This window comes from Gadus macrocephalus, chromosome 13, assembly GCF_031168955.1.
Source record: "Gadus macrocephalus chromosome 13, ASM3116895v1".
NCBI lineage: Eukaryota > Metazoa > Chordata > Actinopteri > Gadiformes > Gadidae > Gadus > Gadus macrocephalus.
Genome location: NC_082394.1, coordinates 11657077 through 11672076, shown reverse-complemented (window position 1 = coordinate 11672076; position 15000 = coordinate 11657077). Strand labels below are relative to the sequence as shown.

The 15000-nt window shown below is 42.6% G+C and overlaps 1 protein-coding gene across 2 annotated transcripts in view; it reads left to right on the top strand.

Annotated features, from left to right (window-relative positions):
- The window catches only part of eogt (EGF domain-specific O-linked N-acetylglucosamine (GlcNAc) transferase), an 82505-nt gene extending 72022 nt beyond the window's left edge, over window positions 1–10483 (top strand). For both annotated transcript variants that reach the window (XM_060069718.1, XM_060069719.1), the window contains 5 exons: window positions 8532–8600; window positions 8862–8923; window positions 9183–9302; window positions 9655–9757; window positions 9941–10483. In XM_060069718.1, the coding sequence (XP_059925701.1) occupies window positions 8532–8600; window positions 8862–8923; window positions 9183–9302; window positions 9655–9757; window positions 9941–10087 (501 nt within the window). In that variant the 3' untranslated portion in view covers window positions 10088–10483. The remainder of the gene's footprint in view (window positions 1–8531; window positions 8601–8861; window positions 8924–9182; window positions 9303–9654; window positions 9758–9940) is intronic.
- The last annotated feature ends 4517 nt before the right edge of the window (window positions 10484–15000 follow it).

Below are 15000 nucleotides of genomic sequence, written 5' to 3'. Positions count from 1 at the left end.
CGGGCCGCGGCGGTGAGAGCGCCGAATCCTAACCACTAGACCACCAGGGAGCTGTAGTAATAAATAACAATGTGACTTTGAGAAGGATTGTTTTTAACGGCTAAATGTTATTATCTGTTTCATATTCTTGAAATTTCGCTGTAAAGGTTCAACATGGATGTCTACTTTTTTTCATTATTCAACTTGCGTTGAATACTTCGACATTGGTTGTTAACAGTGGTTCGTAAATGATTTGCTTGGACAACACTAATGATAATGTGTTCCCTAACCGGGAATCGAACCCGGGCCGCGGCGGTGAGAGCGCCAAATCCTAACCACTAGACAACCAGGGAACTGTAGTCACAATTTACAATGTTACATTGAGAAAGCAAGTTTTTTAACAGCTAAATTTTGTAGAAAATGTCATATTCTTGACATTTCGCTGTAAATGTTTGACATGGATGTCTACTTTTTTTTGTTCTTCAAATTGCCGTTGAATACTTCGACATTGGTTATAAACATTGGTTCGTATTTCATTTGCTTGGACATCACCTAAAAATTTGTGTTCCCTAACCGGGAATCGAACCCGGGCCGCGGCGGTGAGAGCGCCGAATCCTAACCACTAGACCACCAGGGAGCTGTAGTATTAAATAACAATGTGACTTTCAGAAGGCTGGTTTTTAACAGCTAAATTATGTTATCTATTTAATATTCTTGACATTTCGCAGTAATAGGGTAGCATGGATATCGGCTTTTATTGATTATTCACTTTGCCGTTGCATACTTTGCTATCACTTAACACAGTGGTTCGTAAATGATTTGCTTGGACATCACTAATAATATATTGTTCCCTAACCGGGAATCGAACCCGGGCCGCGGCGGTGAGAGCGCCGAATCCTAACCACTAGACCACCAGGGAGCAATAGTATTAAATAACAATGTGACTTTGAGAAGGATGGTTTTTAACGGCTAAATGATATTATCAATTTCATATTCTTGAAATTTCGCTGTAAATGTTCAACATGGATGTCTACTTTTTTTCATTATTCAACTTGCGTTGAATACTTCGACATTGGTTGTTAACAGTGGTTCGTAAATGATTTGCTTGGACAACACTAATGATAATGTGTTCCCTAACCGGGAATCAAACCCGGGCCGCGGCGGTGAGAGCGCCGAATCCTAACCACTAGACCACCAGGGAGCTGTAGTAATAAATAACAATGTGACTTTGAGAAGGGTTGTTTTTAACGGCTAAATGTTATTATCTATTTCATATTCTTGAAATTTCGCTGTAAAGGTTCAACATGGATGTCTACTTTTTTTCATTATTCAACTTGCGTTGAATACCTCGACATTGGTTGTTAACAGTGGTTCGTAAATGATTTGCTTGGACAACACTAATAATATAGTGTTCCCTAACCGGGAATCGAACCCGGGCCGCGGCGGTGAGAGCGCCGAATCCTAACCACTAGACCACCAGGGAGCTATAGTACTAAATAACAATGTGACTTTGAGAAGGATGGTTTTTAACGGCTAAATGATATTATCTATTTCATATTCTTGAAATTTCGCTGTAAAGGTTCAACATGGATGACTACTTTTTTTCATTATTCAACTTGCGTTGAATACTTCGACATTGGTTGTTAACAGTGGTTCGTAAATGATTTGCTTGGACAACACTAATGATAATGTGTTCCCTAACCGGGAATCGAACCCGGGCCGCGGCGGTGAGAGCGCCGAATCCTAATCACTAGACCACCAGGGAACTTTAGTCACAATTTACAATGTTACATTGAGAAAGCAAGTTTTTTAACAGCTAAATTTTGTAGAAAATGTCATATTCTTGACATTTCGCTGTAAATGTTTGGCATGGATGTCTACTTTTTTTTGTTCTTCAAATTGCCGTTGAATACTTCGACATTGGTTATAAACATTGGTTCGTATTTCATTTGCTTGGACATCACCTAAAAATTTGTGTTCCCTAACCGGGAATCGAACCCGGGCCGCGGCGGTGAGAGCGCCGAATCCTAACCACTAGACCACCAGGGAGCTGTAGTGTTAAATAACAATGTGACTTTCAGAAGGCTGGTTTTTAACAGCTAAATTATGTTATCTATTTAATATTCTTGACATTTCGCAGTAATAGGGTAGCATGGATATCGGCTTTTATTGATTATTCACTTTGCCGTTGCATACTTTGCTATCACTTAACACAGTGGTTCGTAAATGATTTGCTTGGACATCACTAATAATATAGTGTTCCCTAACCGGGAATCGAACCCGGGCCGCGGCGGTGAGAGCGCCGAATCCTAACCACTAGACCACCAGGGAACTGTAGTCACAATTTACAATGTTACATTGAGAAAGCAAGTTTTTTAACAGCTACATTTTGTAGAAAATGTCATATTCTTGACATTTCGCTGTAAATGTTTGACATGGATGTCTACTTTTTTTTGTTCTTCAAATTGCCTTTGAATACTTCGACATTGGTTATAAACATTGGTTCGTATTTCATTTGCTTGGACATCACCTAAAAATTTGTGTTCCCTAACCGGGAATCGAACCCGGGCCGCGGCGGTGAGAGCGCCGAATCCTAACCACTAGACCACCAGGGAGCTGTAGTATTAAATAACAATGTGACTTTCAGAAGGCTGGTTTTTAACAGCTAAATTATGTTATCTATTTAATATTCTTGACATTTCGCAGTAATAGGGTAGCATGGATATCGGCTTTTATTGATTATTCACTTTGCCGTTGCATACTTTGCTATTACTTAACACAGTGGTTCGTAAATGATTTGCTTGGACATCACTAATAATATAGTGTTCCCTAACCGGGAATCGAACCCGTGCCGCGGCGGTGAGAGCGCCGAATCCTAACCACTAGACCACCAGGGAACTGTAGTCACAATTTACAATGTTACATTGAGAAAGCAAGTTTTTTAACGGCTAAATGATATTATCCATTTCATATTCTTGAAATTTCGCTGTAAAGGTTCAACATGGATGTCTACTTTTTTTCATTATTCAACTTGCGTTGAATACTTCGACATTGGTTGTTAACAGTGGTTGGTAAATGATTTGCTTGGACAACACTAATGATAATGTGTTCCCTAACCGGGAAGACCACCAGGGAGCTGTAGTATTAAATAACAATGTGACTTTCAGAAGGCTGGTTTTTAACAGCTAAATTATGTTATCTATTTAATATTCTTGACATTTCGCAGTAATAGGGTAGCATGGATATCGGCTTTTATTGATTATTCACTTTGCCGTTGCATACTTTGCTATCACTTAACACAGTGGTTCGTAAATGATTTGCTTGGACATCACTAATAATATAGTGTTCCCCAACCGGGAATCGAACCCGGGCCGCGGCGGTGAGAGCGCCGAATCCTAACCACTAGACCACCAGGGAACTGTAGTCACAATTTACAATGTTACATTGAGAAAGCAAGTTTTTTAACGGCTAAATGATATTAACTATTTCATATTCTTGAAATTTCGCTGTAAAGGTTCAACATGGATGTCTACTTTTTTTCATTATTCAACTTGCGTTGAATACTACGACGTTGGTTGTTAACAGTGGTTCGTAAATGATTTGCTTGGACAACACTAATGATAATGTATTCCATAACCGGGAATCGAACCCGGGCCGCGGCTGTGAGAGCGCCGAATCCTAACCACTAGACCACCAGTGAACTGTAGTCACAATTTACAATGTTACATTGAGAAAGCAAGTTTTTTAACAGCTAAATTTTGTAGAAAATGTCATATTCTTGACATTTCGCTGTAAATGTTTGACATGGATGTCTACTTTTTTTTGTTCTTCAAATTGCCGTTGAATACTTCGACATTGGTTATAAACATTGGTTCGTATTTCATTTGCTTGGACATCACCTAAAAATTTGTGTTCCCTAACCGGGAATCGAAGCCGGGCCGCGGCGGTGAGAGCGCCGAATCCTAACCACTAGACCACCAGGGAGCTGTAGTATTAAATAACAATGTGACTTTCAGAAGGCTGGTTTTTAACAGCTAAATTATGTTATCTATTTAATATTCTTGACATTTCGCAGTAATAGGGTAGCATGGATATCGGCTTTTATTGATTATTCACTTTGCCGTTGCATACTTTGCTATCACTTAACACAGTGGTTCGTAAATGATTTGCTTGGACAACACTAATGAAAATGTGTTCCCTAACCGGGAATCGAACCCGGGCCGCGGCGGTGAGAGCGCCGAATCCTAACCACTAGACCACCAGGGAGCTGTAGTAATAAATAACAATGTGACTTTGAGAAGGATTGTTTTTAACGGCTAAATGTTATTATCTATTTCATATTCTTGAAATTTCGCTGTAAAGGTTCAACATGGATGTCTACTTTTTTTCATTATTCAACTTGCGTTGAATACTTCGACATTGGTTGTTAACAGTGGTTCGTAAATGATTTGCTTGGACAACACTAATGATAATGTGTTCCCTAACCGGGAATCGAACCCGGGCCGCGGCGGTGAGAGCGCCAAATCCTAACCACTAGACAACCAGGGAACTGTAGTCACAATTTACAATGTTACATTGAGAAAGCAAGTTTTTTAACAGCTAAATTTTGTAGAAAATGTCATATTCTTGACATTTCGCTGTAAATGTTTGACATGGATGTCTACTTTTTTTTGTTCTTCAAATTGCCGTTGAATACTTCGACATTGGTTATAAACATTGGTTCGTATTTCATTTGCTTGGACATCACCTAAAAATTTGTGTTCCCTAACCGGGAATCGAACCCGGGCCGCGGCGGTGAGAGCGCCGAATCCTAACCACTAGACCACCAGGGAGCTGTAGTATTAAATAACAATGTGACTTTCAGAAGGCTGGTTTTTAACAGCTAAATTATGTTATCTATTTAATATTCTTGACATTTCGCAGTAATAGGGTAGCATGGATATCGGCTTTTATTGATTATTCACTTTGCCGTTGCATACTTTGCTATCACTTAACACAGTGGTTCGTAAATGATTTGCTTGGACATCACTAATAATATATTGTTCCCTAACCGGGAATCGAACCCGGGCCGCGGCGGTGAGAGCGCCGAATCCTAACCACTAGACCACCAGGGAGCAATAGTATTAAATAACAATGTGACTTTGAGAAGGATGGTTTTTAACGGCTAAATGATATTATCTATTTCATATTCTTGAAATTTCGCTGTAAATGTTCAACATGGATGTCTACTTTTTTTCATTAATCAACTTGCGTTGAATACTTCGACATTGGTTGTTAACAGTGGTTCGTAAATGATTTGCTTGGACAACACTAATGATAATGTGTTCCCTAACCGGGAATCAAACCCGGGCCGCGGCGGTGAGAGCGCCGAATCCTAACCACTAGACCACCAGGGAGCTGTATTAATAAATAACAATGTGACTTTGAGAAGGATTGTTTTTAACGGCTAAATGTTATTATCTATTTCATATTCTTGAAATTTCGCTGTAAAGGTTCAACATGGATGTCTACTTTTTTTCATTATTCAACTTGCGTTGAATACCTCGACATTGGTTGTTAACAGTGGTTCGTAAATGATTTGCTTGGACAACACTAATAATATAGTGTTCCCCAACCGGGAATCGAACCCGGGCCGCGGCGGTGAGAGCGCCGAATCCTAACCACTAGACCACCAGGGAGCTATAGTAAAAAATAACAATGTGACTTTGAGAAGGATTGTTTTTAACGGCTAAATGTTATTATCTATTTCATATTCTTGAAATTTCGCTGTTAAGGTTCAACATGGATGTCTACTTTTTTTCATTATTCAACTTGCATTGAATACTTCGACCTTGGTTGTTTACAGTGGTTCGTAAATGATTTGCTTGGACAACACTAATGATAATGTGTTCCCTAACCGGGAATCGAACCCGGGCCGCGGCGGTGAGAGCGCCGAATCCTAACCACTAGACCACCAGGGAACTGTAGTCACAATTTACAATGTTACATTGAGAAAGCAAGTTTTTTAACAGCTAAATTTTGTAGAAAATGTCATATTCTTGACATTTCGCTGTAAATGTTTGACATGGATGTCTACTTTTTTTTGTTCTTCAAATTGCCGTTGAATACTTCGACATTGGTTATAAACATTGGTTCGTATTTCATTTGCTTGGACGTCACCTAAACATTTGTGTTCCCTAACCGGGAATCGAACCCGGGCCGCGGCGGTGAGAGCGCCGAATCCTAACCACTAGACCACCAGGGAGCTGTAGTATTAAATAACAATGTGACTTTCAGAAGGCTGGTTTTTAACAGCTAAATTATGTTATCTATTTAATATTCTTGACATTTCGCAGTAATAGGGTAGCATGGATATCGGCTTTTATTGATTATTCACTTTGCCGTTGCATACTTTGCTATCACTTAACACAGTGGTTCGTAAATGATTTGCTTGGACATCACTAATAATATAGTGTTCCCTAACCGGGAATCTAACCCGGGCCGCGGCGGTGAGAGCGCCGAATCCTAACCACTAGACCACCAGGGAGCTATATTATTAAATAACAATGTGACTTTGAGAACGATGGTTTTTAACGGCTAAATGATATTATCTATTTCATATTCTTGAAATTTCGCTGTAAAGGTTCAACATGGATGTCTACTTTTTTTCATTATTCAACTTGCGTTGAATACTTCGACATTGGTTGTTAACAGTGGTTCGTAAATGATTTGCTTGGACAACACTAATGATAATGTGTTCCCTAACCGGGAATCGAACCCGGGCCGCGGCGGTGAGAGCGCCGAATCCTAACCACTAGACCACCAGGGAACTGTAGTCACAATTTACAATGTTACATTGAGAAAGCAAGTTTTTTAACAGCTAAATTTTGTAGAAAATGTCATATTCTTGACATTTCGCTGTAAATGTTTGACATGGATGTCTACTTTTTTTTGTTCTTCAAATTGCCGTTGAATACTTCGACATTGGTTATAAACATTGGTTCGTATTTCATTTGCTTGGACATCACCTAAAAATTTGTGTTCCCTAACCGGGAATCGAACCCGGGCCGCGGCGGTGAGAGCGCCGAATCCTAACCACTAGACCACCAGGGAGCTGTAGTATTAAATAACAATGTGACTTTCAGAAGGCTGGTTTTTAACAGCTAAATTATGTTATCTATTTAATATTCTTGACATTTCGCAGTAATAGGGTAGCATGGATATCGGCTTTTATTGATTATTCACTTTGCCGTTGCATACTTTGCTATCACTTAACACAGTGGTTCGTAAATGATTTGCTTGGACATCACTAATAATATAGTGTTCCCTAACCGGGAATCGAACCCGGGCCGCGGCGGTGAGAGCGCCGAATCCTAACCACTAGACCACCAGGGAACTGTAGTCACAATTTACAATGTTACATTGAGAAAGCAAGTTTTTTAACAGCTAAATTTTGTAGAAAATGTCATATTCTTGACATTTCGCTGTAAATGTTTGACATGGATGTCTACTTTTTTTTGTTCTTCAAATTGCCGTTGAATACTTCGACATTGGTTATAAACATTGGTTCGTATTTCATTTGCTTGGACATCACCTAAAAATTTTTGTTCCCTAACCGGGAATCGAACCCGGGCCGCGGCGGTGAGAGCGCCGAATCCTGACCACTAGACCACCAGGGAGCTGTAGTATTAAATAACAATGTGACTTTCAGAAGGCTGGTTTTTAACAGCTAAATTATGTTATCTATTTAATATTCTTGACATTTCGCAGTAATAGGGTAGCATGGATATCGGCTTTTATTGATTATTCACTTTGCCGATGCATACTTTGCTATCACTTAACACAGTGGTTCGTAAATGATTTGCTTGGACATCACTAATAATATAGCGTTCCCTAACCGGGAATCTAACCCGGGCCGCGGCGGTGAGAGCGCCGAATCCTAACCATTAGACCACCAGGGAACTGTTGTCACAATTAACAATGTTACATTGAGGAGGCAAGTTTTCTAACAGCTAAATTATGTTGAAAATGTCATATTCTTGACATTTCGCTGTAAAAGTTTTTCGCAGTAATAGGGTAACATGGATTTCGGATATCACTGAACACAGTGGTTCGTAAATGATTTGCTTGGACATCACTAATAAAATTGTGTTCCCTAACCGGGAATCAAACCCTTGCCGCGGCGGTGAGAGCACAGAATCCAGATTTTTTTATTGACCTTTATTGACAACTTGTGGTGTTTCTTTGTATGATTAAAGAACTATTAATTCCACAAGGGGGCAGTAGAGGATTATATTTAGTATATAATGTCCTGTGCTCCTTTTACCTGTCATAAACCTTATCCTAGTCCCCTTTAGAAAATGATGCGTAAAAAATAAATAAATGATTACAGATGATTCCAATCTAATTGCAGATAATGAGATTTAATTAAAATAACCATTTCTGAAAGAGAGGCAAAACTGAGGTCAGTTTTGCCTCTTTTGATGGGTTTCTCAATTCGGTGATGATGCCTCATGCCTGAAACCCGGTTCATGTGTTTGATCCATCACCGTCTTCCACGTTGCTGTTTCCAGGAGGGCCGCGTCCGCGTGACTCTGCTGGCACGCAGCACAGAATACAGAAGGATTATAAACCAGGCTGAGGTAGGACTATTACTTTGACTCTTTCTTTCTTCCTTTGTACCCCACCCTTCGCACTAGCTTGTTTCTCTCAATTGCACGCCCAGGCTCACTCTTTAATTTCTCTCTCCTGATCCACAACTTGTGGGCCCTTCTTCACACTTCTGTCCACCTGCTCGGAGTACTGTAGCTGTGTATAAACCATGTTTTACTGTAAGCAGCTTGTGATTTATATTAATTTATGTCCATAATCATCATCAGCTAACCCCTTTGTTGTGCTTAAAGCTTGTCAATGCCCTGAAGACTGTGGCATTACTGGAGGTTAACGTGGTGGACTACAGATACAAGTGAGTCTGAAGGGGTTGGTTGTATGCAAAGGATTCATATCAACAATGTCAGAATAATGGACAAATGGATTCTACTCCTCCTGTCTCTACATGTCCTAAAACAATGAACCATTTTTGGTCAACGTTAGCTGAATGGATCTTAGAGGTTCGGAATACAATGTTGTATTGTATGGGTTTTCATGGCATAGAATAGGCTAATCATGGTGTTTCAACAGTGAGGGCATGTGATTTAGGATTCTGTCCACCTCTCTCTGTTTAGGGACGTTCTGTTCCTGGAGCAGCTGAGGATCACCCACAACTCTGACGTCTTCATAGGGATGCATGGAGCCGGCCTCACACACCTCCTCTTCCTGCCTGATTGGGCTGTTGTGTTTGAGCTGTGAGCCCTGTCACATCCATCTGTTTGTCTGTCTGTATGCGGAACGAATCTGATTGTGTGTGTGTGTGTGTGTTTCTGAATGTGTGTGTTTTTCAGAATGTGTGTGTTTGTGTGTCTGAATACTTTCGGAATGTGTGTGTGTGTGTGTGTGTGTGTGTGCGTGCGTGCGTGCGTGCGTGCGTGCGTGCGTGCGTGCGTGCGTGCGTGCGTGCGTGCGTGCGTGCGTGTGTGAAGCAGCTGTTGTGTCCGTGCGTGTCTTTGTCCCACTGAGATAAAGACAAAGTTGAAGCAAGGAGAGAAAGGTAGTTTAAGAGATAGAGAGAGATAACATGCCTGTGTCTTTCCCTTCCAGGTATAATTGTCAGGATGAGAGCTGCTACAGAGATTTGGCTAGACTGAGGGGCATCAGATACGTAACTTGGCAGAAAAGGAGCAAAGTGGTCCCACAAGACAAGGTTAGGGGACCTCCCTTATCGCCCGTCAATTCCTCCGAACACCTCTCACTACCCATACCCCTAAACACACATGCACTGCACACACAGCCCCCCCCCAGCCAGACAGATGGACCTGTGCGTTAGGATTCACAATGGCACAATAACCCTGGCTGGCTTGGTTGCTGTCTGTGTGTTCCTCCCCAGGGTCACCACCCCACCCTGGGAGCCCACCCCAAGTTCACCAACTACTCCTTCCAGGTGGAGGAGTTCATGCGGCTGGTGCTGGAGGCCACCTCCTACGTAATGCACCATCCCAAGTGGCGACCCCAACCCCAGCGCGATGAACTGTAGACTCGCCCCCACCCCCCCCGTCATGGAGGAGTGTGTCCAGTTCACAAAGGCCCAAAGCGCAGGACACAAACACACAGCACACATTGGACTGGGACAGCATTCACAATAATCTTTCTTATCGATGCAGCGTCCTGAGTAGGGCTGCACCTCACAGTGTGTTTTTGATGAGGTTAACCGATTCATAATTAAGTCTTGAACATTAATTATAGCAATGGCACATCACAAGTTACCAGAGTCTGAACTGAAGTCTTACATGGGCTTGCTCTCTCGAGACAAACAGCCAAGAAAAACATATTCAATTAATAATGACCCATGAACAAATGATCCTAGTGGCACAATTGTTGAAGTATTAGGCAGAAAAAAGTAGATAGACGGAAAATCGATAAAGTTATTAATCCTTGAGCGATTATCAAATTGGGGAGGAGGATGAGGGAGGGAGGATGAGGGAGGGAGGATGAGGGAGTGGTAGGATGGAGTCGGGGAGGGAGGATGAGGGAGGGAGGATGAGGGAGGGAGGATGAGGGAGGGAGGATGAGGGAGGGAGGATGAGGGAGTGGTAGGATGGAGTCGGGGAGGGAGGATGAGGGAGGGAGGATGAGGGAGGGAGGATGAGGGAGGGAGGATGAGGGAGTGGTAGGATGGAGTCGGGGAGGGAGGATGAGGGAGGGAGGATGGGGGAGGGAGGATGAGGGAGGGAGGATGAGGGAGTGGTAGGATGGAGTCGGGGAGGGAGGATGAGGGAGGGAGGATGGGGGAGGGAGGATGAGGGAGGGAGGATGAGGGAGGGAGGATGAGGGAGGGAGGGTGAGGGAGGGAGGATGAGGGAGGGAGGATGAGGGAGTGGTAGGATGGAGTCGGGGAGGGAGGATGAGGGAGGGAGGGTGAGGGAGGGAGGATGAGGGAGTGGTAGGATGGAGTCGGGGAGGGAGGATGAGGGAGGGAGGGTGAGGGAGGGAGGATGAGGGAGGGAGGATGAGGGAGGGAGGATGAGGGAGTGGTAGGATGGAGTCGGGGAGGGAGGATGAGGGAGGGAGGATGGGGGAGGGAGGATGAGGGAGGGAGGATGGGGGAGGGAGGATGAGGGAGTGGTAGGATGGAGTCGGGGAGGGAGGATGAGGGAGGGAGGATGGGGGAGGGAGGATGAGGGAGTGGTAGGATGGAGTCGGGGAGGGAGGATGAGGGAGGGAGGATGGGGGAGGGAGGATGAGGGAGGGAGGGTGAGGGAGGGAGGATGAGGGAGGGAGGATGAGGGAGTGGTAGGATGGAGTCGGGGAGGGAGGATGAGGGAGGGAGGATGGGGGAGGGAGGATGAGGGAGGGAGGATGAGGGAGGGAGGATGAGGGAGGGAGGATGAGGGAGTGGTAGGATGGAGTCGGGGAGGGAGGATGAGGGAGGGAGGATGAGGGAGGGAGGATGAGGGAGGGAGGATGAGGGAGGGAGGATGAGGGAGGGAGGATGAGGGGATGTGTTGAAGGATGCCGGGGTTTTGATGGATGCAGGGACGGATTTTAACTGACATTCGACTCTGAAAGAGAAAGCATTTGGACGCTGTAAGATGTTTCGTCATTAGCTCTGGTCCTCCTTATTTTGACACAGCCACTAACAAAGTGAGCTAATGAGCAGCTGTTCGCATACACACACACACACGCTCGCACGCACGCACGCGCGCACGCACGCTCGCACACACACAAACACATACACACATACACACATACACACACACACACACACACACACGTCTCATCGTCTGATCCTTCACGGCGGCTATACAGTGGCTCCTCAGAGCTGTCGAGTCAGGATTCTGAGTTTCAGAGTAAGACGTATCCAGCCCGCACCCGCCTCGTATGTCCAGCAGAACTGTGAAACTCTTTGTGTAGTTATTTCAAAGTTAAATCGCTGTGGAAATGTCTTTCCAAAAATACTGAGCAAAGAAAAATCAGAAAAAGGAATGGCATGCAAAGGGGAACAGGGTTAAGTGTGTGATCGTTGATATTCGTGAATGGGAAATGAACACCCGTTGATGAGCTCTGCAGACAACCTGAAATGTTAGATTTTCTGTTTGCTCGTTTGTGCATAATATTCCTCTATCTATATAATGTAACCATGTCAACACTGGCAGATTTGACATTTAAATGATGAGTATGATAATGTCTGACCCCAATCCTCCACCAAAACACACACAGCTGACTAACAGCAGCACATGTTTGAGCACCTTAGCACTCTTTTTTTTTTTTTTGCTGCGCACATCCTTCTTTGCTCGGCAACGCATCATACTTTGAAAGTTATAGTCACTGTAAATGTTATTTAATGTTGTCTTTGCAGGAATGATTCACCCTCACGATATCATATTATTCTGATGCACTTACTATGAAAAACTGTTTAAAATGATTCTACACCATTAGCAATCATGAATGGAAATAGCTGTATTTTCTATTGAACTCCTTCCTATGTAAAAGCTGTTTGGCAGTACAAACCGGTTCAAAACTGATAACATGATATATTACCTGCACCAGCTGCTGTCATATTTCAAACCAGAAATGACCAGAATCAGAAACCAAATAGATATTGCCAATCCTTGGTGCAGCTAGCTGCGCAATAACATATGTGTAATGTAGAAAACGGTAGCTTGAGATAGAGTGTCACTCTGCTTTGAGTTTGATTTTATAAAGAATCCTATTTGAATAGCCTGCCCTGTTGACAAGATTGGCTATGTGTCTTTGGATAACGTAAAGTATTTGAGACTCCTAATCATTTGCGGTGACTTACAGAGTGCTACCATGTTAATTCCTATCTCTGACCTCTTGAAATGTAGCTTCAGCTCTTTTTAGCTACAAGTATGTAGGAAATATGTGTATGTATAAGAAAACAACCATGTCAGTTTATGTCAGAAAATAATGAGTTTCAAAGGTGTTTGCAATTGACTAAGAGTTTGTTTAAGAGCATGCTTGTCCAAAAGGGAACTAATTAAAATTGTAAACAGTGTGATGCAACGTTCATATGCTGTAGTGAGAGATAAGAGGGCCGTTCCTTCTGTTTCCTGCCTTTACTTGATCTTATATTTATCAATGAGGCCCTGTTGAGTCATACCTTTTTTGTTCTTTGGGTCTGACACAGTCTTTCTAATTTATATTCACCAGCCGTGGAGTATTTTGAATAAAATATCGTAAAAGTGCTGAAGCAAGTATTCATGTCTCTTTTCTTCACATTAGGCGTGAGGGATTTGATTTAACTTACATTTAATCAATCATTCTTTGACCTTGGCAGGGGGAAAGTAGAACTTCTGTCTGGATAATTCTTGCTGATACTTCTTGACTTGATTGTGGGGAGTTACATTATTTTAGTGAGTTAAAGTTTGAGGAAAGGGCTAGGGCAATGCGCTAGAGGGTTTGTTGAGTTGTTACTGTAACGATACATCACAACGACCTCAACAAGACTGTCTTTCTAGAAAACAATAACTCACCTCTACCACTGGGTGGCAGTGCAGTACCACATATGAAAGACTTTTTCCCTGAAACCGAGCGTGTGGCTCCAACGTTGTTCCGCAGCTCATGGTAATTTATATTCACATCCACATCGACATTGAAACATTATACGTAAACCACACTATTTCTTTGGTTTTAGGAAAAAAGCAATCTCTATTCGGCATGTACTTGCTCTTTGCGGATGTTGTGGTTGAACTTTCTGAGTATTGACAGACATTAGGCCTGTCTAGCATGGACACTATTTATGGGCATCCTCCTTGGGTTACTGCCGGTGACCTCGTAAGGAATTGAAGAATCTCTTTGCAAGGGATCAAAAACAGAGAAACCAAGATGTCTGCTCTCATTAACCTTCGTGGCAGCTTGAGATCGATGCCAGAACCGGTTTTCTATGCGTACTTTTCTACATAGAAACATTTGAAATCCAAATGGACAGCCAAGGCAAGCATAAGGCATCAGTATGTAGCCGCTCTGTTTACTATGCAGTCAAGCTTACAGCTTAATGAACCTTTTCACAGAGGCCTAACGTAGAACTATTTATTTGTCTGCTACTTTTATGTAGGCCTACCAGTGCACAGGTAGTAGACTGAACGGATGAAGGTAAGGTAACAACACATTGACCTTGGACCATGTGTCTTGGTAAGAGCAGCAGACTCATAATTAGCATTATGAGCTGTGTACAAACTGTTTGTCCCACGATGATGTCTCTGTAAAAAGGGGTCATCGCCTGTGATTCAAGTGTCCCAACACTGTGCGCGTGCGTTTGGCACACAGGCTTAATTGGCGTGTGTGATTGGCACGTTAATCACAGCTCACTCGCAAACCCACTTCATTCTCTGCTGCAGCCGTTATTTGAGGTTGTGAGGTGTGGTGAGATGTAGCACCTGGACTGGAGTTGTTATTGTTTGGTTTTCTTATGTCAGAATGGCTCATCATCACCAATTGTCCTTGAACCTTTGACACTAAAGCAAAGCACTAGCTAGTTTTATTTGTTAAATCTTTGTCGCTGGGGATGCATTATTTGAAGCTATTGGCTAGGTCTAGGCTATAACATTGCACATTAAGCTCTGCAGGGGAATGCTGTTGTTCAGTTAAGAATCCGGTAGGCCTATATAGGTCGACAAGACAAGGTCACTAAATTGGAGCTTTGCTTTCCATGACTATTTCTGAGATGCATAACGCTTTGATTGGTGGCTGCCATTTTGCAATTTCCTTTCTAATCAGACCTATCAGTGATTGATGCTTGTGTTTTACTGATTATTTGTGCATATCAAATACCAATCTAGTTTACCATTGATTGACCACCATGTCTATCATTCCAATACTTACATTATTCCAGCAATAAATAAATTATTGTTCCAAAACCCTAGTTCATTCATTCATCGTCATTCATTTAAAAAACAAACCAAATGTTCTTGACCACTTTTCGAAGCG